Source organism: Hyperolius riggenbachi, chromosome 4 (genome assembly GCF_040937935.1).
Source record: "Hyperolius riggenbachi isolate aHypRig1 chromosome 4, aHypRig1.pri, whole genome shotgun sequence".
NCBI classification, from domain to species: domain Eukaryota; kingdom Metazoa; phylum Chordata; class Amphibia; order Anura; family Hyperoliidae; genus Hyperolius; species Hyperolius riggenbachi.
In genome coordinates, this window is record NC_090649.1 from 487,317,926 (window position 1) to 487,336,663 (window position 18,738).

Here is an 18,738-nt window from a genome sequence, read left to right on the forward strand (position 1 = left end):
ACCAGGTGTTGTATCCCTGTAACCTCACATAGCTCTGCAGCAGAGGTAACTATGGGGACCAGGTGCTGTATCCCTGTAACCTCACATAGCTCTGCAGCAGAGGTAACTATGGAGACCAGGTGTTGTATCCCTGTAACCTCACATAGATCTGCAGCAGAGGTAACTATGGGGACCAGGTGTTGTATCCCTGTAACCTCACATAGCTCTGCAGCAGAGGTAACTATGGGGACCAGGTGTTGTATCACTGTAACCTCACATAGATCTCCAGCAGAGGTAACTATGGGGACCAGGTGTTGTATCCCTGTAACCTCACATAGATCTGCAGCAGAGGTAACTATGGGGACCAGGTGTTGTATCCCTGTAACCTCACATAGCTCTGCAGCAGAGGTAACTATGGGGACCAGGTGCTGTATCCCTGTAACCTCACATAGCTCTGCAGCAGAGGTAACAATTGGGACCAGGTGTTGTATCCCTGTAACCTCACATAGCTCTGCAGCAGAGGTAACCATGGGGACCAGGTGTTGTATCACTGTAACCTCACATAGCTCTGCAGCAGAGGTAACTATGGGGACCAGGTTTTGTATCCCTGTAATCTCACATAGCTCTGCAGCAGAGGTAACTATGGGGACCAGGTGTTGTATCACTGTAACCTCACATAGATCTCCAGCAGAGGTAACTATGGGGACCAGGTGTTGTATCCCTGTAACCTCACATAGCTCTGCAGCAGAGGTAACTATGGGGGCCAGGTGTTGTATCCCTGTAACCTCACATAGCTCTGCAGCAGAGGTAACCATGGGGACCAGGTGTTGTATCCCTGTAACCTCACATAGATCTGCAGCAGAGGTAACTATGGGGACCAGGTGTTGTATCCCTGTAACCTCACATAGCTATGCAGCAGAGGTAACTATGGGGACCAGGTGTTGTATTCCTGTAACCTCACATAGATCTGCAGCAGATGTAACTATGGGGACCAGGTGTTGTATCCCTGTAACCTCACATAGATCTGCAGCAGAAGGTAACTATGGGGACCAGGTGTTGTATCCCTGTAACCTCACATAGCTCTGCAGCAGAGGTAACTATGGGGACCAGGTGTTGTATCTCTGTAACCTCACATAGATCTGCAGCAGAGGTAACTATGGGGACCAGGTGTTGTATCCCTGTAACCTCACATAGATCCGCAGCAGAGGTAACTATGGGGACCAGGTGTTGTATCCCTCTAACCTCACATAGATCTGCAGCAGAGGTAACTATGGGGACCAGGTGCTGTATCCCTGTAACCTCACATAGCTCTGCAGCAGAGGTAACTATGGGGACCAGGTGTTGTATCTCTGTAACCTCACATAGATCTGCAGCAGAGGTAACTATGGGGACCAGGTGCTGTATCCCTGTAACCTCACATAGATCTGCAGCAGAGGTAACTATGGAGACCAGGTGTTGTATCCTTGTAACCTCACATAGCTCTGCAGCAGAGGTAACTATGGGGACCAGGTGTTGTATCCCTGTAACCTCACATAGATCTGCAGCAGAGGTAACTATGGGGACCAGGTGTTGTATCCCTGTAACCTCACGTAGATCTGCAGCAGAGGTAACTATGGGGACCAGGTGTTGTATCCCTGTAACCTCACATAGCTCTGCAGCAGAGGTAACTATGGAGACCAGGTGTTGTATCTCTGTAACCTCACATAGATCTGCAGCAGAGGTAACAATGGGGACCAGGTGTTGTATCTCTGTAACCTCACATAGATCTGCAGCAGAGGTAACTATGGGGACCAGGTGTTGTATCCCTGTAACCTCACATAGATCTGCAGCAGAGGTAACTATGGGGACCAGGTGTTGTATCCCTGTAACCTCACATAGCTCTGCAGCAGAGGTAACTATGGGTACCAGGTGTTGTATCTCTGTAACCTCACATAGATCTGCAGCAGAGGTAACTATGGGGACCAGGTGTTGTATCCCTGTAACCTCACATAGATCCGCAGCAGAGGTAACTATGGGGACCAGGTGTTGTATCCCTCTAGCCTCACATAGATCTGCAGCAGAGGTAACTATGGGGACCAGGTGCTGTATCCCTGTAACCTCACATAGCTCTGCAGCAGAGGTAACTATGGGGACCAGGTGTTGTATCCCTGTAACCTCACATAGATCTGCAGCAGAGGTAACTATGGAGACCAGGTGTTGTATCCCTGTAACCTCACATAGCTCTGCAGCAGAGGTAACTATGGAGACCAGGTGTTGTATCCTTGTAACCTCACATAGCTCTGCAGCAGAGGTAACTATGGGGGCCAGGTTTTGTATCCCTGTAACCTCACATAGATCTGCAGCAGAGGTAACTATGGGGACCAGGTGTTGTATCCCTGTAACCTCACGTAGATCTGCAGCAGAGGTAACTATGGGGACCAGGTGTTGTATCCCTGTAACCTCACATAGCTCTGCAGCAGAGGTAACTATGGAGACCAGGTGTTGTATCCCTCTAACCTCACATAGATCTGCAGCAGAGGTAACTATGGGGGCCAGGTGTTGTATCCCTGTAACCTCACATAGATCTGCAGCAGAGGTAACTATGGGGGCCAGGTGTTGTATCCCTGTAACCTCACATAGATCTGCAGCAGAGGTAACTATGGGGACCTGGTGTTGTATCCCTGTAACCTCACATAGCTCTGCAGCAGAGGTAACTATGGGGACCAGGTGTTGTATCCCTGTAACCTCACATAGCTCTGCAGCAGAGGTAACTATGGGGACCAGGTGTTGTATCTCTGTAACCTCACATAGATCTGCAGCAGAGGTAACTATGGGGACCAGGTGCTGTATCCCTGTAACCTCACATAGATCTGCACCAGAGGTAACTATTGAGACCAGGTGTTGTATCCTTGTAACCTCACATAGCTCTGCAGCAGAGGTAACTATGGAGACCAGGTGTTGTATCCCTGTAACCTCACATAGATCTGCAGCAGAGGTAACTATGGAGACCAGGTGTTGTATCCCTGTAACCTCACATAGATCTGCAGCAGAGGTAACTATGGGGACCAGGTGTTGTATCCCTGTAACCTCACATAGCTCTGCAGCAGAGGTAACTATGGGAACCAGGTGTTGTATCCCTGTAACCTCACATAGCTCTGCAGCAGAGGTAACTATGGGGACCAGGTGTTGTATCCCTCTAACCTCACATAGATCTGCAGCAGAGGTAACTATGGGGACCAGGTGTTGTATCCCTGTAACCTCACATAGCTCTGCAGCAGAGGTAACTATGGGGACCAGGTGTTGTATCTCTGTAACCTCACATAGATCTGCAGCAGAGGTAACTATGGGGACCAGGTGTTGTATCCCTCTAACCTCACATAGCTCTGCAGCAGAGGTAACTATGGAGACCAGGTGTTGTATCCCTGTAACCTCACATAGATCTGCAGCAGAGGTAACTATGGAGACCAGGTGTTGTATCCCTGTAACCTCACATAGATCTGCAGCAGAGGTAACTATGGGGACCAGGTGCTGTATCCCTGTAACCTCACATAGCTCTGCAGCAGAGGTAACTATGGGGACCAGGTGTTGTATCTCTGTAACCTCACATAGATCTGCAGCAGAGGTAACTATGGGGACCAGGTGCTGTATCCCTGTAACCTCACATAGCTCTGCAGCAGAGGTAACTATGGGGGCCAGGTTTTGTATCCCTGTAACCTCACATAGATCTGCAGCAGAGGTAACTATGGGGACCAGGTGTTGTATCCCTGTAACCTCACGTAGATCTGCAGCAGAGGTAACTATGGGGACCAGGTGTTGTATCCCTGTAACCTCACATAGCTCTGCAGCAGAGGTAACTATGGAGACCAGGTGTTGTATCCCTCTAACCTCACATAGATCTGCAGCAGAGGTAACTATGGGGGCCAGGTGTTGTATCCCTGTAACCTCACATAGATCTGCAGCAGAGGTAACTATGGGGGCCAGGTGTTGTATCCCTGTAACCTCACATAGCTCTGCAGCAGAGGTAACTATGGAGACCAGGTGTTGTATCCCTCTAACCTCACATAGATCTGCAGCAGAGGTAACTATGGGGGCCAGGTGTTGTATCCCTGTAACCTCACATAGATCTGCAGCAGAGGTAACTATGGGGACCAGGTGTTGTATCCCTGTAACCTCACATAGCTCTGCAGCAGAGGTAACTATGGGGACCAGGTGTTGTATCTCTGTAACCTCACATAGATCTGCAGCAGAGGTAACTATGGGGACCAGGTGCTGTATCCCTGTAACCTCACATAGATCTGCACCAGAGGTAACTATGGAGACCAGGTGTTGTATCCTTGTAACCTCACATAGCTCTGCAGCAGAGGTAACTATGGAGACCAGGTGTTGTATCCCTGTAACCTCACATAGATCTGCAGCAGAGGTAACTATGGAGACCAGGTGTTGTATCCCTGTAACCTCACATAGATCTGCAGCAGAGGTAACTATGGGGACCAGGTGTTGTATCCCTGTAACCTCACATAGCTCTGCAGCAGAGGTAACTATGGGAACCAGGTGTTGTATCCCTGTAACCTCACATAGCTCTGCAGCAGAGGTAACTATGGGGACCAGGTGTTGTATCCCTCTAACCTCACATAGATCTGCAGCAGAGGTAACTATGGGGACCAGGTGTTGTATCCCTCTAACCTCACATAGATCTGCAGCAGAGGTAACTATGGGGACCAGGTGTTGTATCCCTGTAACCTCACATAGCTCTGCAGCAGAGGTAACTATGGGAACCAGGTGTTGTATCCCTGTAACCTCACATAGCTCTGCAGCAGAGGTAACTATGGGGACCAGGTGTTGTATCCCTCTAACCTCACATAGATCTGCAGCAGAGGTAACTATGGGGACCAGGTGTTGTATCCCTCTAACCTCACATAGATCTGCAGCAGAGGTAACTATGGGGACCAGGTGTTGTATCCCTGTAACCTCACATAGATCTGCAGCAGAGGTAACTATGGGGACCAGGTGTTGTATCCCTGTAACCTCACATAGATCTGCAGCAGATGTAACTATGGGGACCAGGTGCTGTATCCCTGTAACCTCACATAGCTCTGCAGCAGAGGTAACTATGGAGACCAGGTGTTGTATCCCTCTAACCTCACATAGATCTGCAGCAGAGGTAACTATGGGGACCAGGTGTTGTATCCCTGTAACCTCACATAGCTCTGCAGCAGAGGTAACTATGGGGACCAGGTGTTGTATCCCTGTAACCTCACATAGCTCTGCAGCAGAGGTAACTATGGGGACCAGGTGTTGTATCCCTCTAACCTCACATAGATCTGCAGCAGAGGTAACTATGGGGACCAGGTGTTGTATCCCTCTAACCTCACATAGATCTGCAGCAGAGGTAACTATGGGGACCAGGTGTTGTATCCCTCTAACCTCACATAGATCTGCAGCAGAGGTAACTATGGGGACCAGGTGTTGTATCCCTGTAACCTCACATAGATCTGCAGCAGAGGTAACTATGGGGACCAGGTTTTGTATCCCTGTAACCTCACATAGATCTGCAGCAGAGGTAACTATGGAGGCCAGGTGTTGTATCCCTGTAACCTCACATAGCTCTGCAGCAGAGGTAACTATGGGGACCAGGTGTTGTATCCCTGTAACCTCACATAGATCTGCAGCAGAGGTAACTATGGGGACCAGGTGCTGTATCCCTGTAACCTCACATAGATCTGCACCAGAGGTAACTATGGAGACCAGGTGTTGTATCCTTGTAACCTCACATAGCTCTGCAGCAGAGGTAACTATGGAGACCAGGTGTTGTATCCCTGTAACCTCACATAGATCTGCAGCAGAGGTAACTATGGAGACCAGGTGTTGTATCCCTGTAACCTCACATAGCTCTGCAGCAGAGGTAACTATGGAGACCAGGTGTTGTATCCCTGTAACCTCACATAGATCTGCAGCAGAGGTAACTATGGAGACCAGGTGTTGTATCCCTGTAACCTCACATAGATCTGCAGCAGAGGTAACTATGGGGACCAGGTGTTGTATCCCTCTAACCTCACATAGATCTGCAGCAGAGGTAACTATGGGGACCAGGTGTTGTATCCCTGTAACCTCACATAGCTCTGCAGCAGAGGTAACTATGGGGACCAGGTGTTGTATCTCTGTAACCTCACATAGATCTGCAGCAGAGGTAACCATGGGGACCAGGTGCTGTATCCCTGTAACCTCACATAGATCTGCACCAGAGGTAACTATGGAGACCAGGTGTTGTATCCTTGTAACCTCACATAGCTCTGCAGCAGAGGTAACTATGGAGACCAGGTGTTGTATCCCTGTAACCTCACATAGATCTGCAGCAGAGGTAACTATGGAGACCAGGTGTTGTATCCCTGTAACCTCACATAGCTCTGCAGCAGAGGTAACTATGGAGACCAGGTGTTGTATCCCTGTAACCTCACATAGATCTGCAGCAGAGGTAACTATGGGGACCAGGTGTTGTATCCCTGTAACCTCACATAGCTCTGCAGCAGAGGTAACTATGGGGACCAGGTGTTGTATCCCTCTAACCTCACGTAGATCTGCAGCAGAGGTAACTATGGGGACCAGGTGTTGTATCCCTCTAACCTCACATAGATCTGCAGCAGAGGTAACTATAGGTCAGCTGCAGTTATCTAGACAGCCGTGTGCTGAGGCCTAAAAATACCCGTCTCTGAGGTGATTCCCGGTTATCAGGCAAAGATAACTCGTGTAATGGTTTAGCAGGATGAGGCAATACCACACATACATTCTTACCTCCTAATACATACATGAGTGTTTGTACATATGGCAGAGTTCAGTAGTGCTGAGTATAGCAAGGCTGAAAGGAAAGTAAATACTGTATCGTGCAAAAGGGAGGGGGTTGGTTAGAGTAAGGCGTCAGGAAGGGGGGTTGTGCTGGGGGGTGTGGTTAGGCGTCAGGAAGGGGGGTTGTGCTAGGGAGGCGGTTAGGTGTTGGGAAGGTGGTTTGTGCATGGGGGGCATTTAGGGTTAGGTTTCAGGAAGGGGGTTTGTGCAAAGAGGACGGGGGCAGTTAGGGTTAGGCGTCAGGAAGGGGGGTTTGTGTGTGTGTGTGTGTGTGTGTGGGGGGGGGGGGGTTAGTTAGGGCAAGGTGCCACCAGGTGGATCTTAGGTTTAGGCACCAACTCTCCTGCTCCATTGCTCCAATAGTCCATGTGCTCTTAGGTTTTAGGCACCACCTGGGGGATCTTAGGTTTAGGAACCACCAGGAGGGGGTGAGGTCTTAGGGTTAGGCACCACCAGGAGGGTGGTTAGGCACCACCAGGGGGGTCTTAGGGTTAGGTACCACCAGCGGGGTCTTAGGGTTAGGCACCACCAGCAGGGTTTTAGGGTTAGGCACCACCAGCAGGGTCTTAGGGTTAGGCACCACCAGCAGGGTCTTAGGGTTAGGCACCACCAGCGGGGTCTTAGGGTTAGGCACCACCAGCAGAGTCTTAGGGTTAGGCACCACCAGCAGAGTCTTAGGGTTAGGCACCACCAGCGGGGTCTTAGAGTTAGGCACCACCAGCGGGGTCTTAGGGTTAGGCACCACCAGCGGGGTCTTAGGGTTAGGCACCACCAGCGGGGTCTTAGGGTTAGGCACCACCAGCGGGGTCTTAGGGTTAGGCACCACCAGCGGGGTCTTAGGGTTAGGCACCACCAGCGGGGTCTTAGGGTTAGGCACCACCAGCGGGGTCTTAAGGTTAGGCACCACCAGCGGGGTCTTAGGGTTAGGCACCACCAGCGGGGTCTTAGTGTTAGGCACCACCAGCGGGGTCTTCGGGTTAGGCCCCTCCAGGGGGGGTCTTCGGTTAGGCACCACCAGGGGGTCTTTGGGTTAGGAACCACCAGGAGGGGGTGGGATCTTAGGGTTAGGCACCACCAGGAGGGTGGTTAGGGTTAGGCACCACCAGGGGGGTGGTTAGGGTTAGGCACCACCAGGGGGGTGGTTAGGGTTAGGCACCACCAGGGGGGTGGTTAGGGTTAGGCACCACCAGGGGGGTGGTTAGGGTTAGGCACCACCAGGGGGGTGGTTAGGATTAGGCACCACCAGGGGGGTGGTTAGGGTTAGGCACCACCAGGGGGGTCTTTGGGTTAGGCACCACCAGGTGGGTTAGGAATTGGAAGTGAAGCGTTCTGTGTATGTATAGGGCTAGGTTTAGCTATAGTAAAATATTGGTAACAATTACCAATATTTTACTAGCGAAAATTAACACTTTAAATAGTAGAGTATTGGTAAGTTAACCTTTATTCTACTCTCTGCGCTGTTATTGCACCCGATTCTCCATGACGCCCAAAATTCCCGAAATGCATACATTTGCATAAAAGTTTGCATCATTTCAGAAGAATTTGCATCTCATTAATCATCCCTAGTCTGTTGTGATCCGTGTTCATGACCAGAACTTTCAAAGTTTGAGTGAATTTTATTAGAGCCTTGCACAGAATGCCAGAGGCTTCCCGAGCAAGGCCGTCTCCTCCGAGCGGAGTGTTTTCCTGCTTACCACTCCCACTCAAGGTTGTCAGGGGCGACAGTACCGTAGAGGAAACTTGGGCACTTGCCCCGGTGTCCCGGAGCGCTGCTGGGGCCCCCCAGGTCTCCCCCAACTTTTGGTCCCTGGGGCCCCTGCAAAGTGTTTGGCAGCATTGCATCTCTCCTCCGGCTGCCGCGTTGCTCCATTAGTCCATGTGCTCTGGTTTTCCTCCCCGCCTGGCTCCGTAGATCACTGGGAGATTAATGCAAAGTGATAGAAACTACCGGAACTGCCTTTTGGTTGTCATTATTATTGTTTTTGGAGTACACAATAAAGATTTTTGATGAACATTCCTTGCTGACTCTTCTATGGTGCGGCAAGTTGCGTGTTGTCCGATATTGGACATCATGGAGAGAATCCAAAGACCTAACAAAAGTTGTTATAGACTAACTGTAAAAGATTTCCTTGCAAGCTTTCGAAACTTTAAGTTTCTTCTTCAGGCATGTTTCAGAGCTGGATCAGAACCATACCGTATGGTTCTGAACCAGTTCTGAAACATGCGTAAAGAAGAAACGTAAGTTTTGAAAGCTTGCAAAGAAATCTTGTACAGTTAGTCATTAACCCTCCTGGCGGTCTATTAAAAACCGCCAGGGGGCAGCGCTGCCGTTCTTTTTTTTTTTTTTTTTTTTTTTTTTTTGTTTAAATCATGTAGCGAGCCTAGGGCTCGCTACATGATAGCCGCTGCTCAGCGGCATCCCCCCAGCCCCTCCGATCGCCTCCGGCGATAGGCGTTCAGGAAATCCCGTTCAAAGAACGAGATTTCCTGGAGGGCTTCCCCCGTCGCCATGGCGACGGGGCGGGATGACGTCACCGACATCATGGACGTCGTGACGTCTAAGGGAGACCCGATCCACCCCTTAGCGCTGCCTGGGGCTGATAGGCTAGGCAGCGCAGGGGTCTAGGGGGGGTGCTCTGCGGCAGCGCGGATAGCAGCGAATCGGCGCGGGGCGGCGGCGGCGATCGGTGTGCTGACGCAGCTAGCAAAGTGCTAGCTGCGTACAGCAAAAAAAAATTACGCAGATCGGCCCAGCAGGGCCTGAGAAAACCTCCTGCGCGGCTTACCGCCAGGAAGGTTAAAAGTATTACCTAAACAACCTTTGTTGTTATGTCTTCAGATGGGGCGATAAGTGTTACCTCCACCTGTTTTTATTGGTTTTAATTTATTTAAATCTGATTGGTGCCACTTTTTCATCTGCATAAAATACATAGAGTCCGCCATTGGGGTTTACCACCGTCCTTTTCCTGCTTTGACAGAGAGCGAAATCTTAATCCTTGAGTGGATGGGTTTTAGCAGTAAGTATAAAGTTATACTCACAAGTATGGGTTACCAATAGCCAACCATTTTCCGGCAGTAGGGGAACTTAATCCAGTACCAATCGTGGTCTGAAATGCTACACCGTAGTGGGCTCTCAATTCTCTCTTTATATCTATTTTTATTTTACTCCACCTCGGGTTCTCTTTAAGTTAAGACGTAAAGCTATTGGTGTTCAGTATTGATGCCGGTATCTCTGCGCAGGAATTGTACAATATCAAACAAATGCACTAACTGGGAAAGCACTGATGTTCCAAGGCTGCAAATCTTTTGATGGGGGCTACTGAGCTGGAGTACCAAATATACTCTAGTATAAGCCGACCCCCACTTTAAAAAACTGGGGAAAATAGGTGACCCGAGTATAAGCCGGGTCACAGCCATGGCGGCCACAACCATATATTAGAAAAGCAGCATAAATTCAGCATATTGCAATAATAGGCCAGAACATAGGCCTACAATGGAGATGGACATGCAAGGAACTCCTGTTGCAAAGTTTAAGCTGACATAAAAATAAAGCAAGGAATGCAGAGCCACATTGTCATATAACTAAAACTTGATATAGGAATGCAAGGATTCTCAATACTAAGTAGACACTGTCCCTGTATGCCTTCCAAGACTACAACTCGAGATGAGGTTAGCTGGGACCTTCCGTGGAAATGTCAAGTGTGTGGTCTCCCTAAGATGATGCACCACTGGGCATATACTGGGAGAACTGTGGGGGTTACTCTAGTATAAGCTGAGATCCCCAATTATGGGCCACTTTTTTTGGCCCAAAATTTAGGCGTATACTCGAGTATATACAGTTAATACCTATATAATTTACTCTTAAATAGTTTGACCGAGAGTAACCCCACAGTTATCTCTTCCTTCTTGCTTATCATTGAGTATGGATCTGGCACCTCTTATCTAATTGCGTCTTCTTATTATAACTCCTTTATTTTATCAGCTGGGCACATGACATCAGCACTTATAGGTCAATGCCCCAGAGTTACCTCTACTGTGGCTGCCCTCAGCTTCTGGTTCTCCTCATATTACAGAGAATTTGCACAACACTTCTAGAGTGGATTATTTTCGTCATTTGTTGGTTTGAGGCCGGCTTGAGAAGTATGAATATGTAAAGCACATTTTTAAATACTTGTGTAAATAAAAAAAATAAAAAAAAATAAAAAAAACCATCACGCAGAGTTTATACTGCTTTACAATGATGTACCAGAAATTTTCCCAAAAGAGTTTTGGCTGCATTGCTCATTGATCTTGGTACTCAAGGAGATTTATTTATTTATTGTATTGATAAAGCGCCAACATATTACGCAGCGCTGGACATTAGTTAACCACTTCGCATCCAGACCTTGTTTCCCACTTATGGACCAGAGCAGTATTGACAGTTTAGCTATGTCCTTATTTAATCAGAAATAACTTTATCCCTACTTAGGACACAGAAATGAAATATATATTGTTTTTTTCAAGACAAACTAGGCTTTCATTGTATGCCATTTTTTTCCCTCAAACAATTTTGTTTTCTATGAATTTTAATGAAAAAACACTTATTTCTCAGTTTTACCAATTCCAGTTTAAAAATAAAAAGTGCTACTGTAGATAAAAAACACAACTTTTGTGTGGCTATTCTTACCGCTTATCACACAACTTAGATTATGTTCCGGTCACAATTTATGGTGAAAATATTTGATTCTGTAATAATGCTACAGAGTGTATTTTTCACTATGAACTGAGAATATAAAAGTATTTTTAATAGTAAAAATCAATCTCATTAGCTCAGGAAACATGTATTCCCGTTCACCAATTAGTGCTGCATGAGATAGTGCCAGAAATGTGCACAGGAGCAAGCCCAATCCTGCACAGCACTGCTTCTGCTACGAGACGTATATCTACTGACTCGTGGCTTAGATGAAGTCACAGAGGACATAGATATACTGACTTGTGGCTTAGATTAAGTCACAGAGGACGTACATCTACTGACTTGTGGATAAAGTGGTTAGGGTTACAGACAATATTTAGAGGCGACATACAGCAATATGACAATACAGGAATACATGCAAACCAGATCACACAGCACAGTATGAGTACAAGGTAATGCTTAGTCAGTTACTGGAAGGGAGCATGGAGATTAGGTCAGTTGAGTTCACTCAGATGCATAGCATGGGTGTACAGTAATGGAGGTGCATGATCAGGTAGGAGGAGGACCCTGCCCAAAGGCTTACAATCTAGAAGAGATGACCATAAGGAGCCAAAAGAATGGGGATGTTGATTGCGGCACTTTAGCAGCACTTTCTGATCGCTGGCGATTGGAAAAGCGATTCAGCATTGGATCCCTATGGGGGTGGTTTCCCAGCAGCCACTATGGCAAAGAGCTCTGCCTGCAGCATTTTGCCGTGATCCCAGAGCGAGCATTGAAGGCAATTAAAGGAACACTATCTTGGTTTAAAGAGAAACATGGATTCCAGCAGTCTCCAAGCAAATATTCATTTATTGATGCCACAAAGCACAGGTACAAGAAAAGCCCCTACTGGAACACTATCGATTTGAAATATTTTTTTCAATTGAGATAGATATTGTTTGGGAAGTGCTGCTAAGTACTGGTGTATACATTTCACTGGCAACCTATTTGTTTACTGTTCTCAAAATACTTTCACATTTTACTGAAGACTGACAGCAGAATGAGCCATGAGGGGAGGGGGAATTCCCCTCACACTTCATTTGTTAACCCTGTGTGTGAGAGAAAGCTCTCAGCAGCTTCCTGTGTCCTGCGTCTCTGACTGAACTGTCTGAAGAGCGCAGAGGAAATGTAACTTGTTATAAACCTTTGTAATTGTCTGTGACACCACAGCTTTTCATACTGTTTTGCTTTCAGAGAAAAATACTCTAGTCTCATATGCAACACTGGCTGTGCATTGAAGCAGACACCACTTCTGCAGTTGATTTGTTCCAAATGAAACTAAATCCTACACACAATAAAGTAAAGCTTTTGCCTCTGATATTTAGCATGAAAAGTAGGAAAATGTTTACACAGCTACTTAGACATTAGTTGTACATGTCATTTTAGAACACTTGGGTATTGATAGTGTTCCCTTAAGGGCAATTACCGATTGCTCTGGCAATTGCGCTGAAAATCCCCTTACTTTGCGATTTGGGAGTGATTTCTGAATTGCGTACGCGGCCTTTAGTGGCCCCAGCCCTAACGCCTCCGTATCAACATCCAGCAAGTTTCTCCTCTATAGTCTCTCCACTTTGCCCCCTTCTCTTCACTCACCCTCCTCCAACACCCTCTAATCACCTCCCGCTCAGAGACCCGCCTCCCTGCTTCTCACTTCACTGTCCTTGTATCTCCCCATATTCTTCAGTTCTTAAAGAGAACCTGTACTGAGTAAACATATTTAAAATAAACACATGAGGTATATTCAAGTGAACATTACATAGTTACCTTGCCATCAGTTCCTCACAGAAGCTCACCATTTTCTTCTGACAATAATCCCTTCCAGTTCTGACAACATTTTGTCAGATCTGAAATATATCAGTTGCTGTCAGTAAAATATCAGTTGCTGTCAGTTACAGCTGAGAGGAAAACTGATGTACCAGGTAATGTCCATGTTTCCCTATGGCTCAAGTGGGCGATGTTACAGTTTAACTGTGTGCTGACCAGAAAGCTGTTATGGGTAATGGCCATTTTCAAAATGGAGGACGGAAAATTCCCTTGATCACAGTGAACAAACAGGACACGGGACAGGAGAAAGATACTGAGGAGTAGACTACATGGAAGGTAAGTATGACTTGTGTATGCTTATTTTGACTTTTAATTTTCAGTTCAGGTTTTCTTTAAAGTAAATCAGCTGTGGGAACAAAACGATTTGATACTCACCCAGGGCTTCCACCAGCAGCATAAACACTTGTGAGTATCTCGCCATCCTCCCAAGGTCTGCCGTTCAGCCGCGATCAGACCTTGTAATTTGCCTCCAAGATTCTGAAGATGAGAAACCAGGAGCCTAATGGTGCAATATGGATTGTACAAAGTGGTGTATTTCATAGCAGATATATTATACTCACAGGGGTGCGATGCAGCACTTGCAATCACCATCAGAGCCTGTGGGAAATTAACAGTTCCCGCTCGTAATCCAAAGTCTGCAGCGCAGGTACTGGTCGGTCGCACTGCTTGGATTATTGGAAATTTTAAGTTTGCAATATTGGACACCGAAGGGTTAGAGCTAAACTAGAAACACTGTTGGAAGCTCTATGGATATCTAACAACTAGTATATGTACGATAGGCGTAATTGAATCTTACCTTCAAGGACAAACCACAAAAGGTAGGTATAAATGTTATTCATGCACATAAGACAACGCGTTTCACAGGTGCTGGCCCGCTCCCTCAGGTCATACAAAGTGCCTCAGTAGCAGTAATCATGGGTGTGAGCACCTGACCTTTTGAGGGTTGTCTTTGAAGCAGGTAAGATACAATTACTTCTGTCGTACATATCTAGTTGTTAGATATCCAGGGCGCCTCTAACAGTGTTTCTAGTTTATGTCAGGCTGACCTGCGCTCACATGGCTGCTTGAATGAAGAGCTGTGAACTTGCTTTGCTTGAATGAAGAACACAGATAGCTGCATGATAAGCGTATCTGTGTTCTTGCTGGAGAGTTCAGCTACCCTTGGCTCAGAGAGCGCTGTGTCTCCTCCAGACACCTCTAGCATTCTGCCACTCACTGCCATTTGTTGTGCAGATTATGCAGAGAAATGAGATAAGCTTTACACTTTTATGTAACACGATAGATAATCAGTGTCAGTGGCAGGCAGCGGGCGCCCTTTGCTCAGACATGGCCGGATTTCCAGATCTCTCCAGGGATTTGTCAGCAATCACTGTCTACTTTTCAAGCTGACATTTCACTCAGTGATTGCTAAAAGGTAATCGCAGTTGCCAGATTAAAGAGGAACTCCAGTAAAAATAACATATTGAAAAAAAGTGCTTAATTTTTACAATAATTATTTATAAATGATTTAGTCATTGTTTGCCCATTATAAAATCTTTCCTCTCCCTGATTTACATTCTGACATTTTATCACATGGTCACATTTTTACTGCTGGCAGGTGATGGCAGTGGAAGGAGATGCTGCTTGCTTTTTTGGCATTTGGAAACAGCTGTTATTTCCCACAATGCAACAAGGCTCCCACAGTGTGATGTCAGCACCATGGTCCTAACATTATGTGGGAGGAGTTTCACCCCAATATCAGCCATACAGAGCCCCCTGATGGGAAAAGGGGTATTAGTTACTGATTGAGATGAAGTTCAGTTCTTGGTTACGGTTTCTCTTCAACTTATCAGATCAATTAATGAGGAACTGTAGTGAAAATAACACAAAGCTGCTTTTTTTTTTTTTTTTCTTTTTCACAATATTAATTTATAGATTATTTAATCAGTGTGGCCATTATAAAATCTTTCCTCTCCCTGATTTACATTCCAACATTTATCACTGGTGGTGACATCTTTAGTCCTGTCAGGTGATCCCTGCGGAATATTCGTTTTTGAGAGTTCTATGCACAGAAGATGATACTGCTTGCTTGGCAGTTGGAAAAAGACGTTATTTCCCACAATGCAACAAGGTTCACCGACAGGAAACTGTGCGAACCATTGTCATGACATCACACTGTGGGAGGGGTTTCTCCACAAAATCAGTCATACAGACCTCCCTGATGATCTATTTGTGAAAAGATAAAGATTTATCATGGGAAAGGGGGTATCAGCTACTGATTGGGATGAAGTTTAATTCTGGGTTAATGTTCCGCTTTAAAGCGGATCCGAGATGAAAAACTATAACAAGTAACTTGTCTGTATATCTTATCTAAAGTTTAGATAGTTTACACAGCAAATCTAGCTGCAAACAGCTTCAATAGTTTATGATTATTTCTTCCTGTGATACAATGACAGCAGCCATGTTCTGTTTGTCACAGGCTGGGGGCTGGAGATGCTATCAGCTTGCCTGTGTGTAAATTCAGTCCCCTCTCCTCCTCCCCTCTGCCTCTGAAATCAATGGCTAGTAACTTCCTCCTCAACCTGCCCAGACTGAGCTCCCATAAGCCCTTGCTTGTAGTGCCAAGGCACTGTGAAAAAGCTGTAGGCGAGGCTTGTTTAGTGTATAGGGAATTAGAGTATGAAAACAAAACAAAAAAAGTATTTGGCTTGAGGAATGCCCTATAAACTATATGAAGGGAACACAATTATGCAATGAGTAAAAGTTTATCTCGGATCCACTTTAATATATGTTGAAAAGAGAAGCGATGGCCCCATTTGGTAGAATTATGCAGGCTAAGCATAGCTTGGGTTGAGGTAGTAATGTTTAGTAGCAGAGAAGGGCATCTGTTATGGTTAAAGTGGTTTTAAGTGAAACAGACGCTTCCTTTAAAGTGAACCTCCGGACTAAAAATTTACTCAGCAGAACTGAAAAGGCTTGCTGTTTCTTGAACCATTTCACAGCATCAGAACTTTGTTTTTCTTACCAAAGCATCATTTTTAGCTGCATTTTTAGCTAAGCTCCACCCATCAAAGAAAACTGCCGGGGCTTTTCTCCCTGATGCTGTGCTGAGCATGATGGGATTTCCTATGGTGTTGTTCACATTGCCTAGCAACTGGGAGGGGTGATCAGCACACAGGACAGATGGAACTGTGTCTCATGCTCCCTGTCACCTCCTTTCAACCAAAAAGATGGCTGCCCTCATGAAATCAAACATTTGCCTGTTCTTTTAAAACAGGGTGGGTAAGAGATTATATTACCTATCTATTTGAATTAACATACAGTGGAGGAAATAATTATTTGACCCCTCACTGATTTTGTAAGTTTGTCCAATGACAAAGAAATGAAAAGTCTCAGAACAGTATCATTTCAAAGGTAGGTTTATTTTAACAGTGGCAGATAGCACATCAAAAGGAAAATCGAAAAAATAAGCTTAAATAAAAGATAGCAACTGATTTGCATTTCATTGAGTGAAATAAGTTTTTGAACCCTCTAACAATAAAAGACTTAATACTTAGTGGAAAAACCCTTGTTTGCAAGCACAGAGGTCAAACGTTTCTTGTAATTGATGACCAAGTTTGCACACATTTTAGGAGGAATGTTGGTCCACTCCTCTTTGCAGATCATCTCTAAATCCCTAAGGTTTCGAGGCTGTCTCTGTGCAACTCTGAGCTTGAGCTCCCTCCATAGGTTTTCTATTGGATTAAGGTCCGGAGACTGACTAGGCCACTCCATGACCTTAATGTGCTTCTTCTTGAGACACTCCTTTGTTGCCTTTGCTGTATGTTTTGGGTCATTGTCGTGCTGGAACACCCATCCACGACCCATTTTCAGTTTCCTGGCAGAGGGAAGGAGGTTGTCGTTCACGATTTCACGATACATGGCTCCGTCCATTTTCCCGTTAATGCAATTAAGTTGTCCTGTGCCCTTAGCAGAAAAACACCCCAAAGCAAAATGTTTCCACCCCCATGCTTGACGGTGGGGACGGTGTTTTGGGGGTCATAGGCAGCATTTTTCTTCCTCCAAACACAGCGAGTTGAGTTAATGCCAAAGAGCTCTATTTTGGTCTCATCAGACCACAGCACCTTCTCCCAGTCACTCACAGAATCATTCAGGTGTTCATTGGCAAACTTCAGACGGGCCTGCACATGTGCCTTCTTGAGCAGGGGGACCTTGCGAGCCCTGCAGGATTTTAATCCATTGTGGTGTAATGTGTTTCCAATGGTTTTCTTGGTGACTGTGGTCCCTGCTAATTTGAGGTCATTCACTAACTCCTACCATGTAGTTCTAGGATGCTTTTTCACCTTTCTCAGAACCATTGACACCCCACGAGGTGAGATCTTGCGTGGAGCCCCAGAGCGAGGTCGATTGATGGTCATTTTGTGCTCCTTCCATTTTCGAACAATCGCACCAACAGTTGTCACCTTCTCTCCCAGCTTCTTGCTAATGGTTTTGTAGCCCATTCCAGCCTTGTGCAGGTCTACAATTTTGTCTCTGACATCCTTGGACAGCTCTTTGGTCTTTCCCATGTTGGAGAGTCTGGAGTCTGCTTGATTGATTGATTCTGTGGACAGGTGTCTTTTATACAGGTGACTAGTTAAGACAGGTGTCCTTAATGAGGGTGATTAATTGAGTAGAAGTGTCTAACCACTCTGTGGGAGCCAGAACTCTTAATGGTTGGTAGGGGTTCAAAAACTTATTTCACTCAATGAAATGCAAATCAGTTGCTATCTTTTATTCAAGGTTATTTTTTCGATTTTCCTTTTGATGTGCTATCTGCCACTGTTAAAATAAACCTACCATTGAAATGATACTGTTCTGAGACTTTTCATTTCTTTGTCATTGGACAAACTTACAAAATCAGTGAGGGGTCAAATAATTATTTCCTCCACTGTAACTAATGTAACTTAATAACAGTATGTTTGTTTAGGCTGCAGTTCCTCTTTAATATTACAAGGTGTATCTGACACATTGTTTCTATTGTATTGTTCTTCCAGGAGCTGGAGCAGTACAAGAGAAATGCTGACAAGTCCTGGAAGTCCATGTCGCTGGGATCTCACGTGCGATGACTCCCCTCATCACAGGAAGGATGTGTCTCCATGCAGTTATTCTCTATACTGATTTCTAGCTGCAGGAGATGTGTGTGTCCTGCCTGCTTGTACAATAAACATTCTGCACAGTGACCCCTGTCAGTTGTTGGGGGGGGGGGATCAGGCCAGGCGTCAGGGATCGGTCTGATGGGTGTAAATGCTTCCGGCACCGATGTGTGAACATTGCAGTAATGGAAGGAGTCTGTTGTCTGCTGTAGCTGGTACAATGGTAGCTTGTGTGCAGCGCTGCATAATATGTTAGCACTTTATAAATAAAGTTTAATAATAATACCATGA

General features: G+C 46.1%; 1 protein-coding gene across 1 annotated transcript in view; it reads left to right on the plus strand.

Moving 5' to 3' along the window:
* Window positions 1-18,738, plus strand: part of DYNC2LI1 (dynein cytoplasmic 2 light intermediate chain 1) — a 61,292-nt gene extending 42,554 nt beyond the window's left edge. The window contains exon 13 of the mRNA XM_068279712.1: window positions 18,349-18,738. Within this exon, the coding sequence (XP_068135813.1) occupies window positions 18,349-18,420 (72 nt within the window). The 3' untranslated portion in view covers window positions 18,421-18,738. The remainder of the gene's footprint in view (window positions 1-18,348) is intronic.